Raw genomic sequence first — 22,725 nt, 5'->3', positions numbered from 1 at the left:
CGCTTGTTCGCAGCTTCTGAAATTCTTCCCTATATATTTTATTCTTTTCAAGAAAAATAGAATAGAAAGTTCAGCGTGGAAAAATCATAACAATAAAAAAGACCCGGAAGCAACACGTAGTGCTACGAACTAAGCATTACAACTTACAAAGCTTTATATGTATTTTAAGGCACAATAACGTTGGAGCCTCCCACAGCTATGACACCGCCCTACAGTTTTAACACCACGACCACGCTTATAACAAAACATGGACTCTAGAAACCCATTTAATACTCTTCGACGCCGGGTGCCCTTATGCGTGGCGGAGCAAGCGTGTGCGGTGGCGCGGGCCCTGCCTGTACCTTCTGATGGGTTTTCCTCGCTGCTGGAGCCAGCTCCGCTCCGGAGAAGTTGTTCGCTTCCTAAATCCATCTCAGTGCCCGCCCCCCGCCTCCCCGCTCGAGCGGCGGGGCGCGCAGCCGTTAACGTCACCCCCTGCTTCAAACTTCCCGCCCGCCGCTCGTGGCGCCGGCGGGCGCCCTGCCTGTTCGCCGCGGCAGTTTCCAGGCGCTGCGGGTGGCAAAGGCATCTAAGCGGCTGTGAGCTCTCTGCGTCCCCTGGCGGGCCGCCGCTGAGGGGTGGCCGCCGGCTCGCCGCGCCTGGCTTCCTCGGGTCCGCCGCTGGGTCGGTGCCTGCCCCGGCGGCGGAGGTGGCGAATCTGCCGGGCTCGTCCTACTGCTAGCGCAGTTTGCGCGGTTGTCAGGGAGAAACAAGATGGCGGCCGCAGCTACGGAGGAGGACACGGAGCTGCGGGACCTGCTGGTGCAGACGCTGGAGAGCAGCGGGGTGCTCAATAAGATTAAGGTGAGGTTAAGGAGAGCCTCTTCGCCGCTCACACCTCGCAATGCAGTTAGAGAGGAGCCCTGGCTGGCGCTGGCGCTGGGTAATGGCCCCGCGGAGCGCAGGAGCGGGAGGCGGGGTTTTACGGGCTTCGTCCGCTCTCGCTGCCTCTTCCAGCCGGTGTTCCCGGCTGGGGCCCTGTCTTGGCTTACGGCCTGGCGGTGGCGCCTGCTTTACCCGTGGCCCTGGCCGCTTGGCCTGGGGCATGGTGAGGAGCCGGCTCCAGAGCCTGCCTTGCGCGGTAGAGCTGGTACGTGCTCGACGCGGAGCCGGGGGCCCGAGGCCTGACCGCCGCGTGAGGCTGCGTCGCGGCCGCGGGAACTGTAAGACCGCCCGAGACGGAGGGGAGCTCGGCCGCCGCAGGGAGCCCGGCGACCGGCTCTGCAGTTTCGCCTCTGAAGCTGCCGTGTGGCCGTGTGAGCGCTCCTGCGGCTGCCAGACCTGCTGGAAACATGCAGCTTCTGGGTGCTGTGGGACGGGGTGAATAGAATTTCTTTCCGCTTCGATATGAAAAACCCCTATTGAAAATTTCAAGCAGGAGTCCTTGAGGGTCGCTGTTTGAACATTGTTCTTCTTAAGCATGGGTTGCTTGAGCCATGTCTTGGGCGCTTGCTCAACCTGGAAACTCTGCGGATGCTGCCTGCCTACAAGAAACAAATAATGCAATGTTAAGAAAATGTTTCAGTGTGGTAGTGGAGCATACACTGCTTCTGAGCCTGTGTTGTAGCCTGAGCATGTGTTAGAAAGGATATGAACATTTGTTCTATGGATTCTTGTTCAAGTTAGAAGCTTCCAGCAATAGTTATTGTATACAGTGAAGAGCTATACAGATATGGAAGCATATGAACTGAACTTCCTTCCAAGCTCGAGGAAAAATTATGTGTGGGTTTCAGATTTAAGGATGGTGGCATTTATCCCCAGTGTTCCATTTTAAGCATTCAAGAGGTGGATGATCATTGCTGATACTTCAGGAACAGTTCAGCAGCTGAAAAGTTTGATGGAAGTGAGAGCATCTTTGTGTGTGTAAAGACCATTGGATTTTGGGCTGGTTGTCATGCTTTTCAACAAAATAGCATTATTTGAAATGTATTGTTCTTGCATTTCAAATGGATAGTTCTTACTTAAATTCCACAAGTAGATGAAGATTGGGGCCCAGGAGAAGGCAGTGGAGGGACTGTTTGCAAGGGTGTGTAGTGATAGGACAAGGGGCAGTGGTCTTTAACTAGAGCAGGGTAGATTTAGATTAGATATTAGGAAGAAGTTATTTACAATGATGGTGGTGAAACACTGGAACAGATTGCCCAGGGAGGTGATGGAGGCCCCAGTCCTGGAGACATTCAAGGTCAGGCTTGATGGGGCTCTGAGCAACCTGATCTAGTTAAAGAGGTCCCTGCGCACTGTAGGGGGTTTGGACTAGACCTTTTAAAGTCTCTTCCAACCCCTCACATTCTATGATTCTAAGATTGTAGCTCACATAACTCTATTTAGAGTAGGGAGACAGTTTTCTAGTTGTGTCAAATAGGCCTTTTGGGCCACCTGTTCATCTCTCATGTAGTTTTAATGAATAAAAGTATGGTGATAATGCAATGATAATTTAAAAAAACCACCTACTATCCAATTGGGTCATATTGAACATGTGAGCTGTAGTTTCTTATTTCCTGCCTTCATGTAGTATGCAAGTTTTTGTACTATAGTTGCCTGTTCTTTGAGTGTTATGTAAATATATGTATTGTAATATGAAAATGAAATATAATGCCAGAAGTGTGTAATATCCAATACGGTGTAAAGTATCCTTACTGCAAACTCACAAATGACTTATAAAAATACAAACTGCATCCTGCTTAAGGAGTTACTATTTAGTAATTGGTGTGCTTATGATTAAGGCTGTTTATTTGAGGAATTTGTGGTGCTTTTTTCTTAGCTGTAAACCTTACTTGGCACACAATTTTGGCTGTCTGTTAATTGGTAGTATGAATGACTTACGGAATTTGTTCTGCTAGTACCTGACAAAAAGCCATTTTTCGTCCAGAAGAGTTATGGTTGAACAAGTAATCATAAATCTTCAGCTTTTAGTTGAAATCAGATTACACCATCCATTTAAAAAAACCAAACAACAACAACAAACCCCGTACAAACCAAAACAGTGTGTCAGTATTTATTATGTGGTAGAACTGAATGAGGTTTACACATTAAATTAAACATATACTTCAGATATACTTCAGAATGAATACTGACCATTGTTTCAAGATGAATGAAGCTAGAAAGCTATAATAATGGATTGGAGATTTACTGAAGTAGATACATTAAATAAAATGATATGGTCAATGTGTATCTGAATTGGTATGAAGCACTAGGGGTAAAGACAGCTCTGGATGGATTAGAAGTCAAGTAGATTTGGTAGGTAGAATGTATCAGGCTGTAAACTAATTTTTTAGAAGTAAGCTTATGGTGATGCCTTTGTTTTCTAGTACATGATTTTATGCAGTTTATGAGTTCTTATTGCTTAATTAATTTCTTGGATGCATTGGAATTGATGTACTGTCTAACTGAAAAATGTTACTTGTATGACATTAAAAATCTGTTGTATTTTTCTATCTACCTTAGATTTGGGCACGAGTTTTTAATGAAGTCATATGGTGAAAATTCTAAGATGAGTAAATATATTTGTCACTTGCAGTTGAGAATTTACTGTCGTTAAACTGCAGTGTGTGTGTATATATATCATTTGTTAATAATTGGAGTTAATCTGATTAGTTAATTCTAATAATGTAAATTCTAATTAATTCTGTAAACATACAGCTGTGGATATTTGTACTTCAGTGAAAATTATCACTGATACTGTGTGATGCTTGCTGCACAAATAGAGATATTCTTCTGTCTTGAGGAAAGTGTGATATTTCTTCTAGGGAGTCTTGTCACCAGAGCAAGCAGAGCCATTATGCCTCTTTCTGTGTTCCTTTGTTAATTTTGTTTTGGTTTCTATCTTTTAAACTCTTTCATTCTGGAAAAATAAGTTTATGCCACCTGAATTTTGTATCTTCCCTGGAACTTACTACAAACATGAGGAAAGTTAGTGTCACTAATATCATATGACTATTAATGCTTTTGTCCAGCTGACACTGTTCTTGCTAATTTTTTTCAAAGCTTGTAGAGCTGAGGTACTGGCAAGTAATGTTTTGTTAAATAGAATAAAAATACTACTTTTAAAATGGGCTGTTAATTACGTATGCATAGGTTAGGAAAAATTGTCTTATTTGCTTTTTTCATCTTTATTCCAGATATGATAACAAACAGTGCTTTTAAATATAGTTGAATTATTAACTGTCATGATGAGTATGTCCACACTACAGTGTAATCCTCTGTTTTGATGTTATAGGTTTACTTTTTTTAAAGCAGTTCATATCAGACAGTGAACTAATTTCTTTGACTAAAGTGGGATCATTGATTTTTCAAATGTAACATTTATATCTTACTTTTGTAAGTTAAGTAAAAGATAACTTTATAATTATTTTAGATTAACTAACTGAAATTCAAATTTTGATGTCAGTATAGTCCTCTTAACATTGTGGATGTGTCCTATCTTTAGGAACATGAGAATGAGAGCTGTTGTGACATGCAGAGTTAACATATTATAAATACAGCAGCAGGTGTTTAGAATTAATGACTTCTAGGTTTTTATTACCTTTGTGGTATGGATTCTTCCTATTTCTTTTTCCCTCATTCTTCATCTTTTCAATTACACTGCCAGCAAGTTTAACTTTTTTAGCCATTTAGGGCTGCTAAGTTGAAAAGTTTTCCACTGAAGTGGATAAAAAGTAGTTGCCCAAACTACTGTACTGGTTCTGTTCAATGAAGAGAACCTTATAGACTTAGCAGATGGAGAGATGATCAGAGTGCTGGAGCACCTCTCCTATGAAGACAGATTGAGAGAGTTGGGGTTGTTCAGCCTGGGGAAGGCTCCGGGAAGACATTATAGTGGCCTTGCAGTACCTGAACAGATCTGAAGGAAAGATGGAGATGCTTTTTGCAAGGGCATGTAGTGATAGGATGAGAACTGACAGTTGCAAACTGGAAGAGGGCAGATTTATGGTAGACGTTAGGAAGAAATTCTTCACTGTGAGGGTCAAGTGGGAGGTGTTGCTGCCCATACAGGGACCACCCTGTCCCTTAAATATGATCTTTAAGGTCCATTTCAACCCAAACCATTCTGTGATTCTATGCAATAGATGAGAAGAGGAAGAAAAGCATCTCAGTCTATACTTAAAAGCCACTGGGTTGGACTTAGAGGAGGGGAGCAGGTAAAAAAATCACGGTTATGTGAATTGACAGTTGGGATATTGTTCAAAAAATCTCAAACAGGTCAGACTTTGGATCAGCTGATGTAATGGCAGCTACTTTGAGGCAACGTTGTTCTACAGTTTCCTGATCCAAAACCTTAATGGGGTTTACTCCTACCCACATGTAATGGCTATTGTCTTTAATTTTCAATAGTTGTCATAGTCAGTCTGTTTAACCCATGCTGTTATTCTTCTTGTACTCTTACATAAGTATACTTGGTTTCTGTGGCATCAGTGGAAAAGAAAGTCAGCCTTGCAACCATATCAAGTTTTTTGTAGTGACGTAAGACTAAATACAGAAGTTGTTAAATATTGGTGGGAAAGTTAAATGTTTCTGTAAGAATAGTATTTAAATTAATGAGTTGTAAGAGGATTTACTGATTGAAAGCATCTCAAAAAATGTAACTACAATGTCAATATGACCATTGCATACAATTGTGGTAAGCATTTTTCACTTATTTTGATGGGAAATATTTAAGTCTTTTTTGTATGGCATTTTGACCTTTAAAAAGGTATCTAAAGGCAATTATGTTGTAAAAGGAAGTGTTTATTCTGTTTTTCCAGTGGAAGGAATATTTTTGTGGGATGGAACAGTTATAGGTGTTTAGTTACCTTTCGAAATATACATGAGAAAATCCAGATGCTCTGTATTGTTCTTAGTTATGCAAATCAATCTTTCTTTAATACTTGTGTTCTTTACTCTTGAGAAAACTGGTTTACAGACTAGCACTGTCTTTTATAGTTTATTACTGAAGTGTTATCTATTGTCTACTTTAAAATGTCAGATTAAGCTTTGATTAAAGTGGCAAACTCCATCAAATGTAATGTATGTTTGTTTTCCGTTCAATATGTCCAGTGAAAGAAGCAGAGAAACAAGTGTTTAAAATAGGCAAGGCTTAGTCCTTAGAAGAATTCTGATCCTTGATGCTAAGATACTGAAATTCAGTTAGGTAATACCTAGGTACAGGAATATTTGAATGGCCGGAATCATGATCCCTTTTTCTTGAGGTATGGTTTCTTTGAATGTGATCTAACAAGAAATCACAGGAATTTTTTAAAAGATATTCTCACAATGTGTACGGTCATGTTTCCTGAATGAACTGTAAATGAAGCATAGGTGTTCCAAGAAAGAGCTGGATGTATAACTCTCAAGAAACTAGTAGGAGATAATGTAGGTAATTTGGAATCTTTTGTGTTGAAATAATTTAGTTAGCATTGTACCAAACCCCCCCCCCCGACTTGTTCTCAGTCTGAAAGCTTCTCTCTCAACCTCTAGTCACATTGTCTGTCATCTTAGGTGTTTTAATTGCACTAATGTAGATTACAATCAATGTCAAGTTGCTTGAGGAGGAACAAATAGCTGTTAAGCTGCTTGCTGGCTCTTTGCATCCTATTTGCATAGGGAAGACAGTGCTTGTAGAAATGCTGTGAGTTTTTATTATTTATATTTTTGTTTGGCAGGCAGAGTTGCGCGCAGCTGTTTTTTTGGCACTAGAAGAACAAGAGAAAGTAGAGGTAAGGAAACCTTACAGGTTTTTTTTAAGCAATCATCATCCTGGTAGTTCTTCATGTGGTATTAAATATAGTAGATTTAATACTTCCTATCTGTGAAATATAACCAAAGAAAATGATGTCTTGCGGTGCATGAGAGCATGATGCTTAAAGAACATAACCCAGGACTACCAGGGTGTTTCCTGATGTTTAGAAATAGGAATTGTTACATAACCTTTTGAAACTAACTTTGCATAATGTCTGCAGGTTTTATATCACTCCTGACCACTTGACCGCTATAATTAAGTATCTTTTCCATTAAATACTTCTCTAACACAAAATCTAATTGGCTGTTGCAAGATTTTATCAATTCTGAATAGTATCTTTTGAAATGCAAAATATTATAGTGGTTTTTTTGACAAGTATATTGTGAAAGTAATGCAGTAACTTACCAAGTATGATAATGCTTCTGGTATTTCTCATAAGAATGTTGTAGGCTTATTTCAGGATATTCTGCTTATATTTAAGGAAGATGTCTAAATTAAGAAATGGACTGTGTAGTGACACTTTGACAATCAGATAATGTGAAGACTATGTGGTGCTAGCATGATGAAGTAATAGTATTGCCATAGTCTGCAGACACTAGTTTTGTGACCCCTTCTACTTCTCGCATTGCCTCATTCCCTCTGTCTTTCCATTTTCTGGCGGAGAGGAGAGAAGAGAGTGCTTTACGTCCAGGTTCTCTTATTTCAAAAGAGAGGAATGGAAAACTGACCTATTCCTCCACTGGTTAGATGTTTGTGCTCTTTCTGGAAAATTGCACAGCTGAAGTAGATGTTATGTGACACTAGTATGGAGCGGAAGTAGTTATTCTATGGTATGAGATTCCATATTACAGAAATCTAGCATAAGATTGCTGAAGAAAACATAATGGAAGAGTTACATAACAGCACAGTGCCATCTTTTCCACAAAGCTGTAGCATACTATGGAGTACCCAGAGAACAACCTCCCAGAAGATATTGAGAGTAATAGGACCCAAGAGAGGTTTGCTACAGCTGATCTCAGCTCATTCTTTTTTCAAATGGCTTAAATGTATAATGATTTTTTACTGTAAAGATTCTGGAAATACATTCATATCTATCACTACTCTGAATTACTAAATATTAAGCAAGATATATTTCTTTTTGTGTTCAGTACTTCCATGTGTGTATTAGCATTTGTGACTGTAGTGATAAATACCTATAACAGATCCTTTAAGTCATGGTCTTACCCAGGATATTTTGCTATGTTAGAAAAAGCATGTAGACTTTGGTTTGAAAAATCCTTGAACAGTTTAGACAAACTCAAACACAGTACATTGCTTTACCTCTATTTAAAAATTAAAGTTGAACAGGGTACATCTAACAAGGGAGAAAAACCATGCTCATAATAGCTTTGAAGATATTTTTACTGAGAGAAGATTATTAGTGGTTTGTGAACCACTAATTAGCATGGTCCACACTTTGTCTACATGATTTGTAAATTCCCTTTTTTGTTTTTCTAATGGGACTCAATTTCCTTAAACTAACTTGACATTGTATCAGAGGAGCAATGTTTGAATTTGACTGCTTAAGTTACATTTTTAATCATTAAGTAAATAAAAATCAGTAGGCTTTTAAGGATTTTGGTAGAATTACTCTGGCTCTGTAGCTTTTATAATAGAAACACTTATACAATTTTAATTTGCCTAAATAAATGTATGGCTGTGCAGCTTTTACTTGTAGGTAGTAGAATTAATACAAAGGTAGATTTTGAAGAGGTGAATTCCATGTGGCAGGCATCATCATGGAAGAATATATCAAAATACCAAATTGCTGTGGTTTTCTGTTTCTTGGTAGTGTGAGGATGATAATTATTGTTTGCTTTTTGTTTTTTGGCAGAACAAAACACCTCTTGTAAATGAAAGCTTGAAAAGTTTTTTAGGTACGAAAGATGGTAAGTTCTTTGTTTAGTGTAATTCTCAAAGGATTAAATCTTTGTATCTTATTAACAGTACCATCATCATGACATAGAGGATACTTTTGTTCCTGTAAAATATTATAATTACTATTATTTCCAAGTAGAATTCAATCTATAATTTTTGAAGTTAATATTACTTAAGTTGTATTTTTAACTGAGGTAACTAATGCATTTAAATTAATATTGCATGGTGAGTTATTATACTAACTCAGAGCTTTTCTAGACAACAGAAACAGCAACCAGTGAAAACTCACTGTAGAGCTACAGTACGGAATTCAGACATAGGAGGGTTGTTAAAAATACGTCTTTAAAACAGCTGAACAGTTAAAAAAAAGTCTTACACCTGAATGTTGTAAGCAGTCTCTGTTTGTGCTCCTGCAGTATTGCTGACAAATAGCTTTGCTATGGTGGCAAAGTTAGAAATTAGGGAATTGGTATACAAATCAGCTATGTAGTGGTAGTTTGGTGAATGTCTAAATTACGTTTGTGGGCATGCTGAATCAATATAGATGTTAATACTGAAGCCATGTTAATGTTAAATCTTTGAAGTAAGAATTGTTTCTGCCTTGTGTACTTTTACTGTTTTCATTTCCTTTTCAGGTCGCTTGGTAGCAGGTCTTGTTGCAGAATTTCTACGTTTTTTCAATCTCGATTTTACATTGGCTGTTTTTCAGCCTGAATCAAGCACAGTAAGATACACTGGTTTTATTTGTATCTATGCTGATTGATTGTAGTGCATGCTGATTTACTTCTATACACACAGGAATGCTGACTCCCCATCATCTATGAATTTGCTGGAATCACTGGCCAAAGGTCCTAGGATCCACTTTTAAGTGTGATAAGCTAAAGTAACTTGACCATATAAATCCTGAAGCATGCTAATGATGAATGCTTGCATATTTAAAAAAAACTGTGGATGTTCTGTGACAAGTTCAGGTACAGATCAGAAGTAAATGATGCAACAGACTATCATTACTTTAGTCCACATGAAGCAGGAAGTCTTAAATAATCACTTTTTAGTCAAAAATATTGCTGTGTTAAATAAGACCAAAAAGCTTTAGGAGTTACATTACAAGGTATGTATTGTGTTTTCTGACAGTTATTTCTGTGTTGTGATTTTTTTTTGGTATGTGTTTTGTTTTTGTGTTGTTTGGTTTTTTTCCCATAGCTAAATGGCCTTGATGATCGAGAAAACTTAGCTCAAGATTTGGGAATTGGAGAGCCAGAAGGTACTGCGAGTGGTCCCCTGTTGTTGGAGCTTGTTAGAAAATGTCAGCGGAAAAAGATTTCAGGCAGTGGAGAAGTAAGTAGTGTTACTGTGTTATTTCTCTCTTACTTCACAATTCTTTATTTAATTTCATTTCAGTGATGAAAAATAAACCACTACTGTTGTATTATTATACTGTGTCAAGTCTCTATTATAGTTAGTATAATAGGAAATGCCTTCAATGTAAGTTACCAGAAAACAATGCTGAAAAACAAAGATTATGACTAATGTATTACTTTTAATGCCACCCTAGTACTCTTTACTAATAATCTGCTACAGCATAGTAACTGAGTGAATACAGATAAATGATACAAAACACTGTCACTTATTTTCTGATTTCTAGTATGGTTTGGTTAGTTTCAGCTGTACCTGTTTTCTGAAAACATTTATTTAAAACTAAAGGTACAAAAGTATTGAACTAGCTGAAGGCAATGACAGTAATATTTTAATATGAAGTATATACTTAGTTGTCAGCTAAATCCAACCAATTGTATTTCATTAGTCTCTGTCATGATTCTGGCTCCAAAAAAAGTTCTCTGCACCCCATATGCATTCAGTACCCCAACAAAAGATTAAATTCATAAGTAGTTGTGATACACTTCCTAACATAGCATCAGTGACAGTTTGCATACTGTGTGTGTGAGGTAGGTAGCTGTGTTTCTTGTTTGATAGTGTTATGGCAGAGTTCAATATATTTTTAATTATTGTTTATGTGAAACTTCTTAGGGTCCAGTTCTAAGTGACAGCCTGTGCCCCACATCGAAATCATCTGGTGCAAGATCAAGTACACAACCTATACCAAATAAGGTAAGGTTGTTTGTATATAATGAAAAATCTATATAACATACATGAGATAAGTGAAAGAGAGAGCTCCAAATACGATGGCGTTTGCTTAAATGATCTGCAAAGTCCTGTACCTTTCTTGCATGTGTGACAGCACATACACAGAGTCTTTGTGAGAGACAGGTTGGAGCTAACTTGTGTGATTATCAGGCAGCTGACTGGTTGCTCCTGGAGACTGACGAGGTGTTAGGATACAGCTGTCTTTTTGATGGGGCTTGTGGCTTTCTTGTCTCTGTTGCTTCCTGTTAGCACAAAATATGTATAAACGAACATCTTCCAGGCCTCTGATACTCTTTTATGTTTGACTGGAACTAATCAACAGGTTGAGAATTATGGGAAAGTATAGGGTGTGGAAAGGGCCATGATCACTTAAGCCTCTTTTCCACAAGAAGCCATCTACCTGCTGCACCCCATTAAAAGACAACAAACATACAAAACCCAACAAACCAAACATCAAAACCAACAACAGCAAACAAAGCCCTAATTCAGGTATTAAAGTTTGTTTAAATGACTTACGTAATCTGATCCCATAAAAAGTTTTAATGGCATTTTTCAAGATTACTGGAAATAACTTAGAAGCTTTCCAACTTAGTAATGAAAGCTGAGAAATGTAACATTGCATGGATTTTTTTGTTAATTTATTCATTTGGGAGAGGGAATGAGAAGGTTAAAAGAAAAGGACAACTCTGTGTGGAACTACTTGATTTTATTTCAGTTCTTTAGGTTTTTGCCATGCTAAAACAAGTAACTTGAAAAGCAAGTTTCAAGATTAAGTTTCATTATTAATTAATGTGTTTGCTAATAGTATCTTAAAAGCTAGTATTTCTGTAACTGACCTTTGAATGGAAATTCTAATAATTTCAGACCTGCTTTAGGAGAAGCTAATCCTTGCTTGGCACCAGCTTTTAAAATAAAACAAATGTACTGAAAAGATCTAAATGCTGATTAAATATTACTCTTACTAATACTTTTGCTTCATACTTGAACCTCTACTTTTGTAGAATCATGATAATGAGTTAGAAGTCGTAAACATCCCATTCTCCCTTGCTTATACCACCTTTCATCTTAAGGTTTTAATTACTCTGCTTGAAGTAACTAGATCAGAAAGAGAAGAGCTAAGTGTTTGTTATATGGCATTTCCTCAAGAAGAGAACTGTTGTCTAGAGGAGGAAAAACATAGTTACAGTAGCTTGTAAGCTGAACCAGATTTCATATGGGTTTTTTTGAGTGTGCATGTATGTTTCTCAAGGTCGATCCAACCTCTGTCTGATGTGAATCTTATTCCTTTATGTGTTTTTGAGAGAGCTTTTTGCACTGCCAGTCATGCATTGCAATATTTCTGTGTTTTTTTGGAAACTTCTGCCTTTTTTTGCAGTGATTAAACTTAGCCAGTCAGTCCAAAATAGATTAGTTAGAGGAAGATAGACACACAAACTGAGGAATATAATATTTTAAGACTTGTTTCATTAGGAGACTAGATCAATAAGAATGAGTTTTAAGTTATGCCTGGAATATCTCCTTTAGAGAAGGTATCATGAAGTAGTTACAGTTATTCTTCATGTTTAAGATGATAACAAGAAAAAATTAGTGTCTTAGTTTTTCTATCAAAATTGTTTGGGCCTGCACAAAACAAACTCCCGTACTCAGGTCAAATAGTGCTGTCTTAACTGCATAGAAAAGAAGTATAAACTATGTCTGAATGACTTCCAAAGATTAGTACTCTTTTCCAGAAGTGATGCTATATTGCAGCTCGTTGTATTCCTCTCTGTGCTGAAGTTGTGAGAATTCTTTCTTCAGGTTGTTGCTGACTGTTTCAATTCACTAGCCCATAGATACTCATGCTTCTCCTATTGACTGACTTTAGCTTAATGATATTGGTTGTGACTGGTCCAGTTAATAGTGGCATTTTATAAGTTGTGTATATGCTTATGCGACCATAAGTATATCGATACAAGAAAGTGATTCTAAGGTTTATTCTGAGGTCTTCGTTTTAGAGAAACTACCAACCAGGAGTATTTAATTCAGAGCAAGTAGTATCAAAGTGTGGTAAAATATCATGCACTGAACCTCATTTCCTTTTTTTTAAGGAGAGTTTTTGTGTTGTTGGAACACTACAGTTGAGTGCTTTTAGAGTGCAGAAGCAGCCAAAGTAGTGATAAGAACATTTTCATTTACATGCGGTTTCTGATGTTAAGAGGGTGCAACTAGAATATAATTTCCAACAAACTGGAATTTATGATTGGGCTTTTTATATTCCTTATACCCATCTTCTATGGCGAGCAAATAATTTAATTCCAGTGGGAGATATGTAAACATATTTTGGGAATTCTTTTCATAATACATTTCTGAGTCCTCCATGAAAAAATATATATCTCAGAAACAGGAGAAAATTGGTTTCTGTATGGGTGTTTTCTCATAGAAACAGCAACAGCTGTTATTTGGAGTATATACTCCTTTAAGAATAAGTAGTCGATTTCTTAGTGGGACTACAATTCTTAGAATTTATTTATTTATTTATTTATTCTGGTTCTCTCTCTCCTTGGCAAAGGCAGGACGGGAGAACATTCTGCCCATGCAACATACTTGGAGGAAAAACAATGCAGAAGGAGGAAGTTTTAGCTAGTCCCAGCTGGAGCAAGATGGAACTTGCCTGAACAGTCTAGACTTCCTGATTGAAACTTGACATTCTCTGGTGTTTTTTCAGCGAACCTGTGAGCTGAACTGGCTATGACTATGTCTTGGCAACCACTAGGTGTAACATAGAAAGGAGTGTGCTAGGAGAAACCAAGACCAGACCTCTTGGCAGCAGTAAAGAATTACATTTGTTTAGGTGCAAGTGTGAAACCACACTTTCCCTTTCTTCACAATATATGAATTTAAGCCAAGGCCAACTGTTGTGCTTCTAGTTTATGAAATGATATAGCAGTAGCTCAATCCCTCAGGGCCTAGGACAGAAAAGTAACTGTAATTTATTTTTACTCCAGCCAGGGTATCGCTAAGCTCTTATTTTTCACCAATAATTACATTCCTCTAGGAAAAGAAATGAAAAAATATTGTTACTGCTACTCACAGGTATAAGTACTTTTTCTTGCCCTAGAAGAACTGAGCTGCTGCCAGCAATTGCAAATGGTTCTGTGACTGAGACAAAATGACCTTAGTGGGCCTTTTTCAATTTCTGTGGCCTACAGTTTGAAAATTTTACTTCAACCTTCTGAATAAAAGTTAATGACTGATAAAGAAATGTTTAATACAGTGCAACCTACATATTAGTTATATGGATGCACCAAACCAACGAAACTTGGTTTTGTTTAAAAATGGGTGCTTCTGAGTGTGCAGGAGGAAAGTTAGCTAAATAAATAGATCTTTTCACTGGCTTAATTTTAGTAAGACAAGGGGAAGGTAAACATTGCATTACTGCTTGCTAGGTAACAAAATGCTATTGTTTAAAAATAAAAATCCGTTCTTTCATAATAGCTTGATTATCTAGGTACATTTGGATACTGTTCTTTGGGTCACAAAGTTTTGAAAAGATGTTACTTGACCTGTGTTATTTGATCCTAAAGTTAGCATACAGAATAGTTCTTACAAGCTTGAGTGTCTGTAGGACTGAGCCATAAACATGATATAAAGACTGAAAGTTACGTGCTTCTAAAGTATCTTGTTTGCATCATTTTTTAGTATTGGGAGGGCATAATTAACTGCAGTTGTCTTATGATTGTCACTTGAAAACCTAGTATTATGTTGTAGAGATTACCACTTAATATGGAAGTTAGAGTAATATGCATGGCTTTAAACTGATTTATTTGAAGACTGTGGCTGTAACTAACAATATTTGTTTATTGAGAAGTTGCAAAATAATACTAACAAAGCACCAGGTAACTTTCAGGCTCTAAAACAAACAGCCCCCCCTGTATTGAAAGCTAGGAGTTAAGAATCACTCTATATGTAGATTCCTTTATTTGATGACCAATATCTCCTAAAATTGGTTACTTTTATAGTAGAAGCAATCTTGATAGCAAAGCTGTGCAGAGAGTGGAACAAAATTTTTAATGGCGGCAACAATAAAGAGCACTTCTTTTCTAAGATGATAAAACAGCTTTTTTTCTCTTGTGTGATTCCTGATGATAATGATAAATTCCTGAGAAGAACTAAAAAAATTCAGTTAACTTTTTAAAAGGTGATGCTAGTTGTATGTTACATGTTGTGTGTTTATATTACCGGTTACATTATTATGAGACACAAATTCAGTTTATATGGGTTTTCTTCAAGATAAATTACTTATTCCTTTCAGTGAGGGCTTTTTTCTTTATTTTTTCAAGGTGACTGAAACCACTCAAAGTGACACAAGTATCTCATCAGGGGAAGCAAGCAAAAGAAGTATTCATTTTCTGCCTAATGAAACAAAACTAGATCCTCAACTAGAAAACAAAGACTTAAATACCAAAGAAAAAAGTGATCCAGATGTGGATGAAGATGATGTAGAGGGAGATTCTTTTTTCGATGATCCTATACCCAAGCCAGAAAGAACTTACGGCTGGTAAGATGGTTGTTCTACTTAACACAGGTTTCTTTTGTCTTCAGCATGCTTGCAGACCTTTGACAGTTAGCTGATGTTTGCATATTTGCGCTTTGTAACTGTGAGTGTTCAGATCTGTTTGGGAATATTTTATTTCTGAAATATGCATTTCTATTAATTTATTCTTTGAAATGCACAGTGTTGTCTGGGATCTCTTGGATGTGCCATGAATGGAAAAAACTGTTGCCTCAGATAGACAGTATAATTTCTCCAGCCTGTTTGTTTGGCGAAAGGCACATGTGTGAGCCACAGATATCAGTGTCCCTTCTTGCAGCAGGGCTGCAGTGGTGATCAGTACAGAAAGGGGACAATGACAGGGATAGTGCTTTATTTAACTCTTTGGCTTTGTAAGGAGTACAAAAAATCTGGTTAATGTGTAACCTGACCCCATGAGCTGTGAGAATAAGGTAAGTACTTGAAACTGACTAAGAAGCTTTAGAAAGACCATCCAAGAAAGGCACTCTTAATTATTCAGTAAAATAAGTATTTTTTCCTAGCAGGGAGACTCCCTACAGAAAAAATATATCCAAATCACATGTGTCTGTCACAGTCCGCTAACTGGTAATTTGTACCTCACAATGTTACGGTGGTCTAGGTGTTATAGTAGTGTTCCATAATAAGGTTTGCTGAATATGTTAATAACGAATGAGCTAGCACCTAATTGTAATTGAGCCGGCTCTACTGAATCTTTCACTTCTACCCTCCTCTAGAGGAGAAAAATAAACATGTTATTCAGGTGAAATCCCTTTGTGGTGTGTTGTGCTCTGTGCCTGAGTCCCAAGGGATGAGTAAATTAGAGGAGGGGCCAGCATCACTTGATTTGCAAAAAGGTAAATTCCTTATGGGAGTTTTGCTTATTCCTGTAAGAAGGGTGCATTAGAGAGGAAGGGAGTGAACAGTTACTAGGGACAGAGTGAGAGATGATCCAAGCTCTCCTTGCCTCATCATATCTCGTGTTCAAAATTTTAAGATATTTTAGTATGTGTTGGTATATATGATATATTGTTGATATAGATAAAATGAGTGATTCAGGTATTGTCCGTTACTGATAGGAGTGGAATCGCAGTAACAAACAGTTCTGGTGATACTGCATGTTGAAAGTCTTGATCTCTTTTCAATAGCCTTTCTTCGTCCTTTACTTGTAAGTCATATTGGAACTCAACACTTTAAATAGGTGACTGGAATAGGCAATAGCCAAGTCAACTTTAACACGTGATGATGAGATCTATGTTGTTATAAGAGAGAGGTTTTCATTCTGTGAACTGACTGCTCTTAAACTTAATAGTTTCATCGGACATAATCTCCTTTAGTTGTAAATAAAAAATTAACTTAAGTATTGATTTATATTTTAATCTTTCTTATTTTGGCTGCATTTATATGTGGGGATAAGGAAAGGCCTCTCAATAAAACTAGTGAGGCTGATGAGGTAGTGATGCAGGAGTTCTGTTGTTGGGAGAAGGCTTTGCATAGGTGAGAAAGTGACTTTCTTACTCGATGTCTTGCTTGACACTTGTGCCAGTACTAGCTACTGGTTTTAAAATTTCAGAAGGAATAATCCTTTCCCCTTGCTCTTTTTGCTATAAATATTGTTGTTCTAGTTTTATGACAATTTAGTAAATAATGGAGAAGAAAGTCACTATGCACATTTTACAGCTCTGTGGAGTTCTTATTTGTTTGGTGTATTTTAGGAAAATGGAAGCTAATAAAGCAGGAGGTCTAGCATCCCTTTCTGATGCACCACCTCTTAAAAGCGGGTTAAGCTCCCTGACTGGTGCACCTTCACTAAAGGAGTCCGAAAGTAAGTTTTCACATGTTTTTGTGTTTTTATGAATATAGGAGACATTTCCTGTAATGTGAAGAATTATCTATGTATTCAGATGCGAATGTGGTTACATTTCCTGTAGGTGGCCCCCTTCTGGTTGTAATGTGCTTCATAGTAATGCTTTTTTCACGGAGTGATTGCATACTTTTGATATGCCCTTGGGGCATCATATGTTTTGGAGCATGAAACACACTCCTTTGTTTGGTTTGTATAAAGCCATTTTCAAGAGCATAAAATTCTACTGCTCACTTCTTAACTGAAATTAACTTACTCCTTTTAATTATTATTTGCACAAGTTCTTCAGGGGTATTTGCTTTCATGTTGTAAAACCTGACCCTGAATATTAAGAGATAAGTTCCTTTTTGCTGCTCAGGTTTTAAATGTTAGCAGAGTTTGGACCTGAAAATTGGATATAATATATAATTTTATAGTATGTTAATACGGTTATTCTAAAACCACTTTTTATAAGTGGCTGATGGGTAGGTTTAAGTGAGATCTTATTAAAGAGTTACAAATTAAATTTCTGATACAAGTTTTTTTTTGTTACAGATTTGAATAGAAACTCTGTTTTGAAAGACCTGCAGTTGGTGAATGCAAAACTGGGATCTCTAGAATTAGGTAAGTAACTCCTAAACATGAATAAGCTGTGAAATTTTTAAATGAAAGTTCTGGCCCAGCTTCTTAGAAGAATCTGAGAAACTGGAATACACACACTGGACAAAAAACTTCTGGTTTTACTTCTCTCACTCTAGTTAACACCATTGTGAAACTTAATGCAGTTAAGATCAAGATCTGATATAAAAGAATAGAGGAAAGGGAGAATTGGTGCCTTGTATGTGGATCAGTATTTTACACATGGCAGCAAAAATTGTATTCATTCTGTGCATACATTTGCTAATATCAAATTATAAGCTTTGTTGTCAAGGTTTCTAAGAAAAGAGAGGTTTATATTTGCCGGAAAAGACAGCCAGACCAATCTTACTTTTTTTCAGTGGCACATTTTCTTGCCCTCCACACTTTGAAAAGTTGCCTTAAAAACTTTAGGAGCTGTGTGAAGATGATGTAGGAAGCATCAGCTGTTTCTCAAAATAGATCTGACAGGTATTTAAATCTTGAAAATGTATGTTCTATTGCAAAACAGTTTGTGTAAATAAGATTGAGATTAATTAATGACAAACTCAACTCCTCTTCATAAATCTGCACAAGTAGTTTAATATACTTCCACTTTTGCTGACCATCAAACCATGTATTTTGGAGCAGTAATAGTCTGTTTTGCATTTCCTGAAGAGAAAACTTGTTTGATTAATGCCTTTTAAACTTATTTAGGAAATGGAGATGACGATGAGTATGCTGATGACTTCAACAGGTAAGAGAAGGATGATTGTGATCTAACATAGTATTTAACGCATTATAAGCATATCTGCTGGCATATTTGAAGGATTTCATAATATTTCAGCTAGTCACTATTGCTGGAGTCTCTTAGTGTCTGTGAACTCCTTTCAACTTTACTTTGCTATTTTAATACATATAGTTACAAATGTTTTTTTAAAATGATCCCTTTTGTGTAGGGGGTTAACGAGTTCCTTAAAAACCTGGTGCTAACTTCAAGATTATGAGAAGTTGTTACTTTTTTGTGGAAGGTATTGAGTGTTTTCCTGAACTGTTCACATAGCAGTATTCGAACACTATAATTAATGCTATTATGCAATTACTACGGCGTATGCTTAAATATTGAACTGAAATAAAGCATCATGAGTAGTCAGCAATAAATATTTAGCAGCCTCATGCTTATGATGTGAAGGTATTTGTGTTGTAAACTGCAGGTCATTATCAGTATTTATCATGGCTTTGTCTAGGTAGGAGGCCTTTAGTTGTTACGGGTCTTTAACTTCATATTTAACTTGCTAGGAAGTGAAATCCAAATGAAATGTCAGGCTAAAATGTGAAATTGAATGTAAAAACTGGACATTTGAAAAGAAAGTCTTACTTCTGCATTTATGGTTTTCTTCTTTTCAGTGCTAGTCATCGGTCAGAAAAAAGTGATATCAGTATTGGTGAAGAAATAGATGAAATTTCTGTGGAAACAGAAGCGTCGAATGCCAGTGATAAAGTATGATTCTTTTAAAATTGTTCTTGATCTTCTTATGATCTTGTCTTGACTTTTTAACTTCTGTGAAAGAATGTGCCAGTTTCAGTGGTTCCCAGAATGCATGTTAAAGTTCTACTATTTTTTATACTCTGTATTTTTACACCTAGTATTTCTGTCAAGTTAGATACTATACTGATTAAAAAAAAAAAAAGAGAAACCTCACAGTTGTTTGATAGCACATTCACTGTCTTTCTCTAGGGATGTAAAATATATTTGAGACTGATTTAGTATCCAGCATAGGAATGTCTTATCCCTGTATCTCAAGATTTGTCTGAGCACCTCATAAAGGAGTTAGCAATCTCACTGAAAGGGCTTAAAGAATGGCATGCTTTACGAAGGACTACAATAAATAATACTTAGTATTTATTTATCTGATTTCTGAATTTTTAATTTCATTTATTTTCTAGCTTGAAGGCATCACACAAGACCTTACCATTTCCCAGCTAAGTGATGTTGCAGATTATCTGGAAGATATGGCATAGAACTGAACAGCAAAAATGTTTCGTTGTGCTGGACTAGAAGACTGTTGTGGACTGTTAATTTCAGACAATCACTTTTTGCTGGAATGTCCACTCCCTATTTGTGCCTTGTATTTCAAAAAGACTGTAGGTGGAGAAGGCTTTTAAATATTCATAACAAGAACTAAATGAAATACTGCATTCTCATTGGAGTCTGATATCAGAATTCCTCCGTTTGGTTCAGCAAAACCTTTTGCAGCAGGAGGTGGATTTTTCCAAGCAGAATGTCCATTGCTGGCAGTGGGCATAGTAAAAACATCTACAGAGAGGCATGTGGCTTTATAATGAACTTGCACTGTTATTGTAACAGTCCAAATTTTTTTTTTGGAGATAACCAAAGCAAGAACCTTCAGACACAGTGGTTCAACTCACATCTTTTAACACAATTTTGTCAATTCAGCATACAGTACATATTGATGGTAACTAGCCACAATACCTAATTGCTCCAGACTTACTTGAAACTGCTGTTTTTCAGACTCTTCTGAAAGTTGGACTTTTTTTTTTTTTTTTTAAAGGCGTATCGATTTGAGAGTATCTAAACTCTCAAACCTAAATTTAGGAGCTACCTTTAGCACTAGTCTTAACTCTGAATATTCTTGTTTAGATATATTTGTCAGACCATTGATGTTAAGACGGTTTTAATGTTAAGCTGTTTTTATATATAATAATTTCATTGATGTTATCTGTTGTTAAATCACAAAGACTAATTTTGTAAGGATCCACAAATCATTAACTAAATCTTATTGATTTTTGTTAAGTTTTTAACAGTGTGGTAGTGGTTTGTGGAACTTGTATTAATGAGGGCTCTTCAAGTGCTGTACGCTCACTTTCATTCTTGAAAATCCTTGTTATGTAAAAATGAGCGCCAAAAAGTGAAACCACTAACCTTATGTTTTGCAGATTCTGACTGCTGTACAGAATTAAATCCAAATATTTAAAACTACCATACTGAAGACATTATGAACAGTAAATTCTAGAGAAGAGCAAATTCTTGTTATTTTCACTATACTCTTGCAAAACAGAGTCAGTAATGGAAATGTTGACAGTTCTTCAATGATACTGTTGCACATGGCGCTGCTATAATTATAGGTCATGGACATTTGTAATATTGAAACCAGACTTCAAAATGTGCACTTTCTGAACATTGTGAACACGTTTGGAAAATATACATGTAAGTTAATAGAAATAACTTCATTATATTGTTTTTTAGGCTTTAATTTTTTTTCAGGAATGCTGTTGGCCTCTCATCACTGGTCACCACAGTGGAAATAGCATGCTAAACTAAAGCCACTGGTTAAGCATATGGAGCTTCAACTAGCATTGGATGCTGACTTAAATTGTTTTTTGCACTGGACCAGCAGGCATGGAGCAGTGCTGGGGAGTTAGGCTTGTACAGTACATAAACAATTCACGAGGAGAGAGGAAAAGTGTGCCTTTTATTTATGTGCTCCCCAAAATAGCCAGCAAAAAGAAGAATCAGAATATTTAGTCATGGTGTTAACTTCTAACTTTGTGCCATGTTGTAGCAGCTGAACACAGAGGAGAATGTTTTTTCCACCCCAAAAAGTCAATGTGCCATAGACTTCAAATAGTAACAATGGTGTAACAAATGAAACATCCTGTGTAAAAATTCCTTTATGGGAAGCTGTGCCTCAAAACACTATATATGAAAAGTTTAGTTTGGGCTTTTTTCTTTTTTTTTTTTTTCCCTTTTTGAAGAGGAGCAACAGCATGTCTGAAGGAAATAAAACTCCACTTGAATGCTTGGGAACAATTGATTTCTGGCATTAATTTTTAAAGTGTATGAAATAATGTAGAGACAATGTTGTTTGGTTTTTTACATGTCTTGGGAAAACACGATGTTCTGTTACCTATCAGCTGTAGGATATGTTGCAATTTATCATACCAAAAGAAGCAAAAACTTTATTAAATTATTTCTAATTGTATTTGATGATGTGGCCTTTTTAAATAATTAGATATTTTAAGTGGTAACATACTTTTGTTAACTGCAAAGAGTTGTTCTCTTACCTTAGGGGTTAACTGGAGACTTGGTCTTTTGGCTCTAATTTAAGGAGATGCCAAAAAGTGAGATGTCTCCATGCTCTTCCTCCTGTGGGCTTTTACTGAATTGTGTACAATAATTCAAATTGCAAAATAAAGCTATTGTGCTGGCTAAACAAAATAGAAATTCTTTATATTTAGGACATGCAGGAAGCCATGTGAGATTGGGTTGGTAGGGGGGTTTTTGTGGATTTTTTTCAGAGTTAATCCAGTCTCCAACTGAGAATGTGCTTATGCTCAGGTTTCTTCCAAAAGGATCTTACCATTCCTGATGAGGAATCCTTAAGTCTGACTAATATCAGACTGAATATGGTTACTGGGTGGCTGTCAGAGTTGTCAGACAGTTTATGATTCAACAGGCAAAGAAAAAAAAAAACAATCTTGTTTGGCAAATACTGTCTCGTTAGCCAGTGTTAGTTTGAGTGACTTAAATATCACTGACAAACTAAGCACTCTTGAATGCTTGCTTTGCTGTACATTTCAAACCATATTGTTTGGTATGTTACATTAGGTTCTCCTTAAAAGACCTAACATAGCTGAATATGCAACCTCATCTGTCTGTTAGAATTACCAACTAGAGCCTCTCCTTAAAAAAATGGGCGTGTTTCTAAGTAGCGTTCTGTATTGGTTTTGCCTCTCCCTGGCATCTCTGTGAATAGCTTAAGTGCCTAAGATGGAAGCTTAGCACTGGTCTATGCAGTTCTGTACCAACTAGGTCTGGTTAGAAACAAGTCTTTGTTAAACACTCAGACTCTATCATTTGTTTAACAAATCTTTTGATTT

At 36.8% G+C, this 22,725-nt stretch overlaps 1 protein-coding gene across 1 annotated transcript; it reads left to right on the top strand.

The window, feature by feature from the left end:
• The first annotated feature begins 566 nt into the window (after positions 1-566).
• Positions 567-21,827, top strand: CEP43 (centrosomal protein 43). The gene is made up of 12 exons (XM_051615279.1): positions 567-843; positions 6,678-6,731; positions 8,628-8,682; positions 9,307-9,395; positions 9,875-10,009; positions 10,700-10,780; positions 15,136-15,353; positions 17,081-17,190; positions 17,764-17,832; positions 18,541-18,580; positions 19,231-19,324; positions 19,771-21,827. Exons 1-12 carry the CDS (start codon positions 754-756, stop codon positions 19,843-19,845), a joined length of 1,110 nt encoding a protein of 369 aa, XP_051471239.1. The 5' UTR covers positions 567-753; the 3' UTR covers positions 19,846-21,827.
• Positions 21,828-22,725: the final 898 nt, after the last annotated feature.

This window comes from Apus apus, chromosome 3 (genome assembly GCF_020740795.1).
Source record: "Apus apus isolate bApuApu2 chromosome 3, bApuApu2.pri.cur, whole genome shotgun sequence".
NCBI classification, from domain to species: domain Eukaryota; kingdom Metazoa; phylum Chordata; class Aves; order Apodiformes; family Apodidae; genus Apus; species Apus apus.
The sequence above is the reverse complement of the archived record's forward strand: the minus strand, read 5'-3'. Positions and strand labels throughout refer to the sequence as shown.

Coding starts and splice junctions, on each gene's coding strand:
- CEP43 (XM_051615279.1), top strand. CDS start 754: ATGGCGGCCGCAGCTACGGAGGAGGACACGGAGCTGCGGGACCTGCTG. Junction 6,732..8,627: donor AAGAACAAGAGAAAGTAGAG/GTAAGGAAACCT, acceptor GTTTTTTGGCAG/AACAAAACACCTCTTGTAAA. Junction 10,781..15,135: donor CACAACCTATACCAAATAAG/GTAAGGTTGTTT, acceptor TATTTTTTCAAG/GTGACTGAAACCACTCAAAG.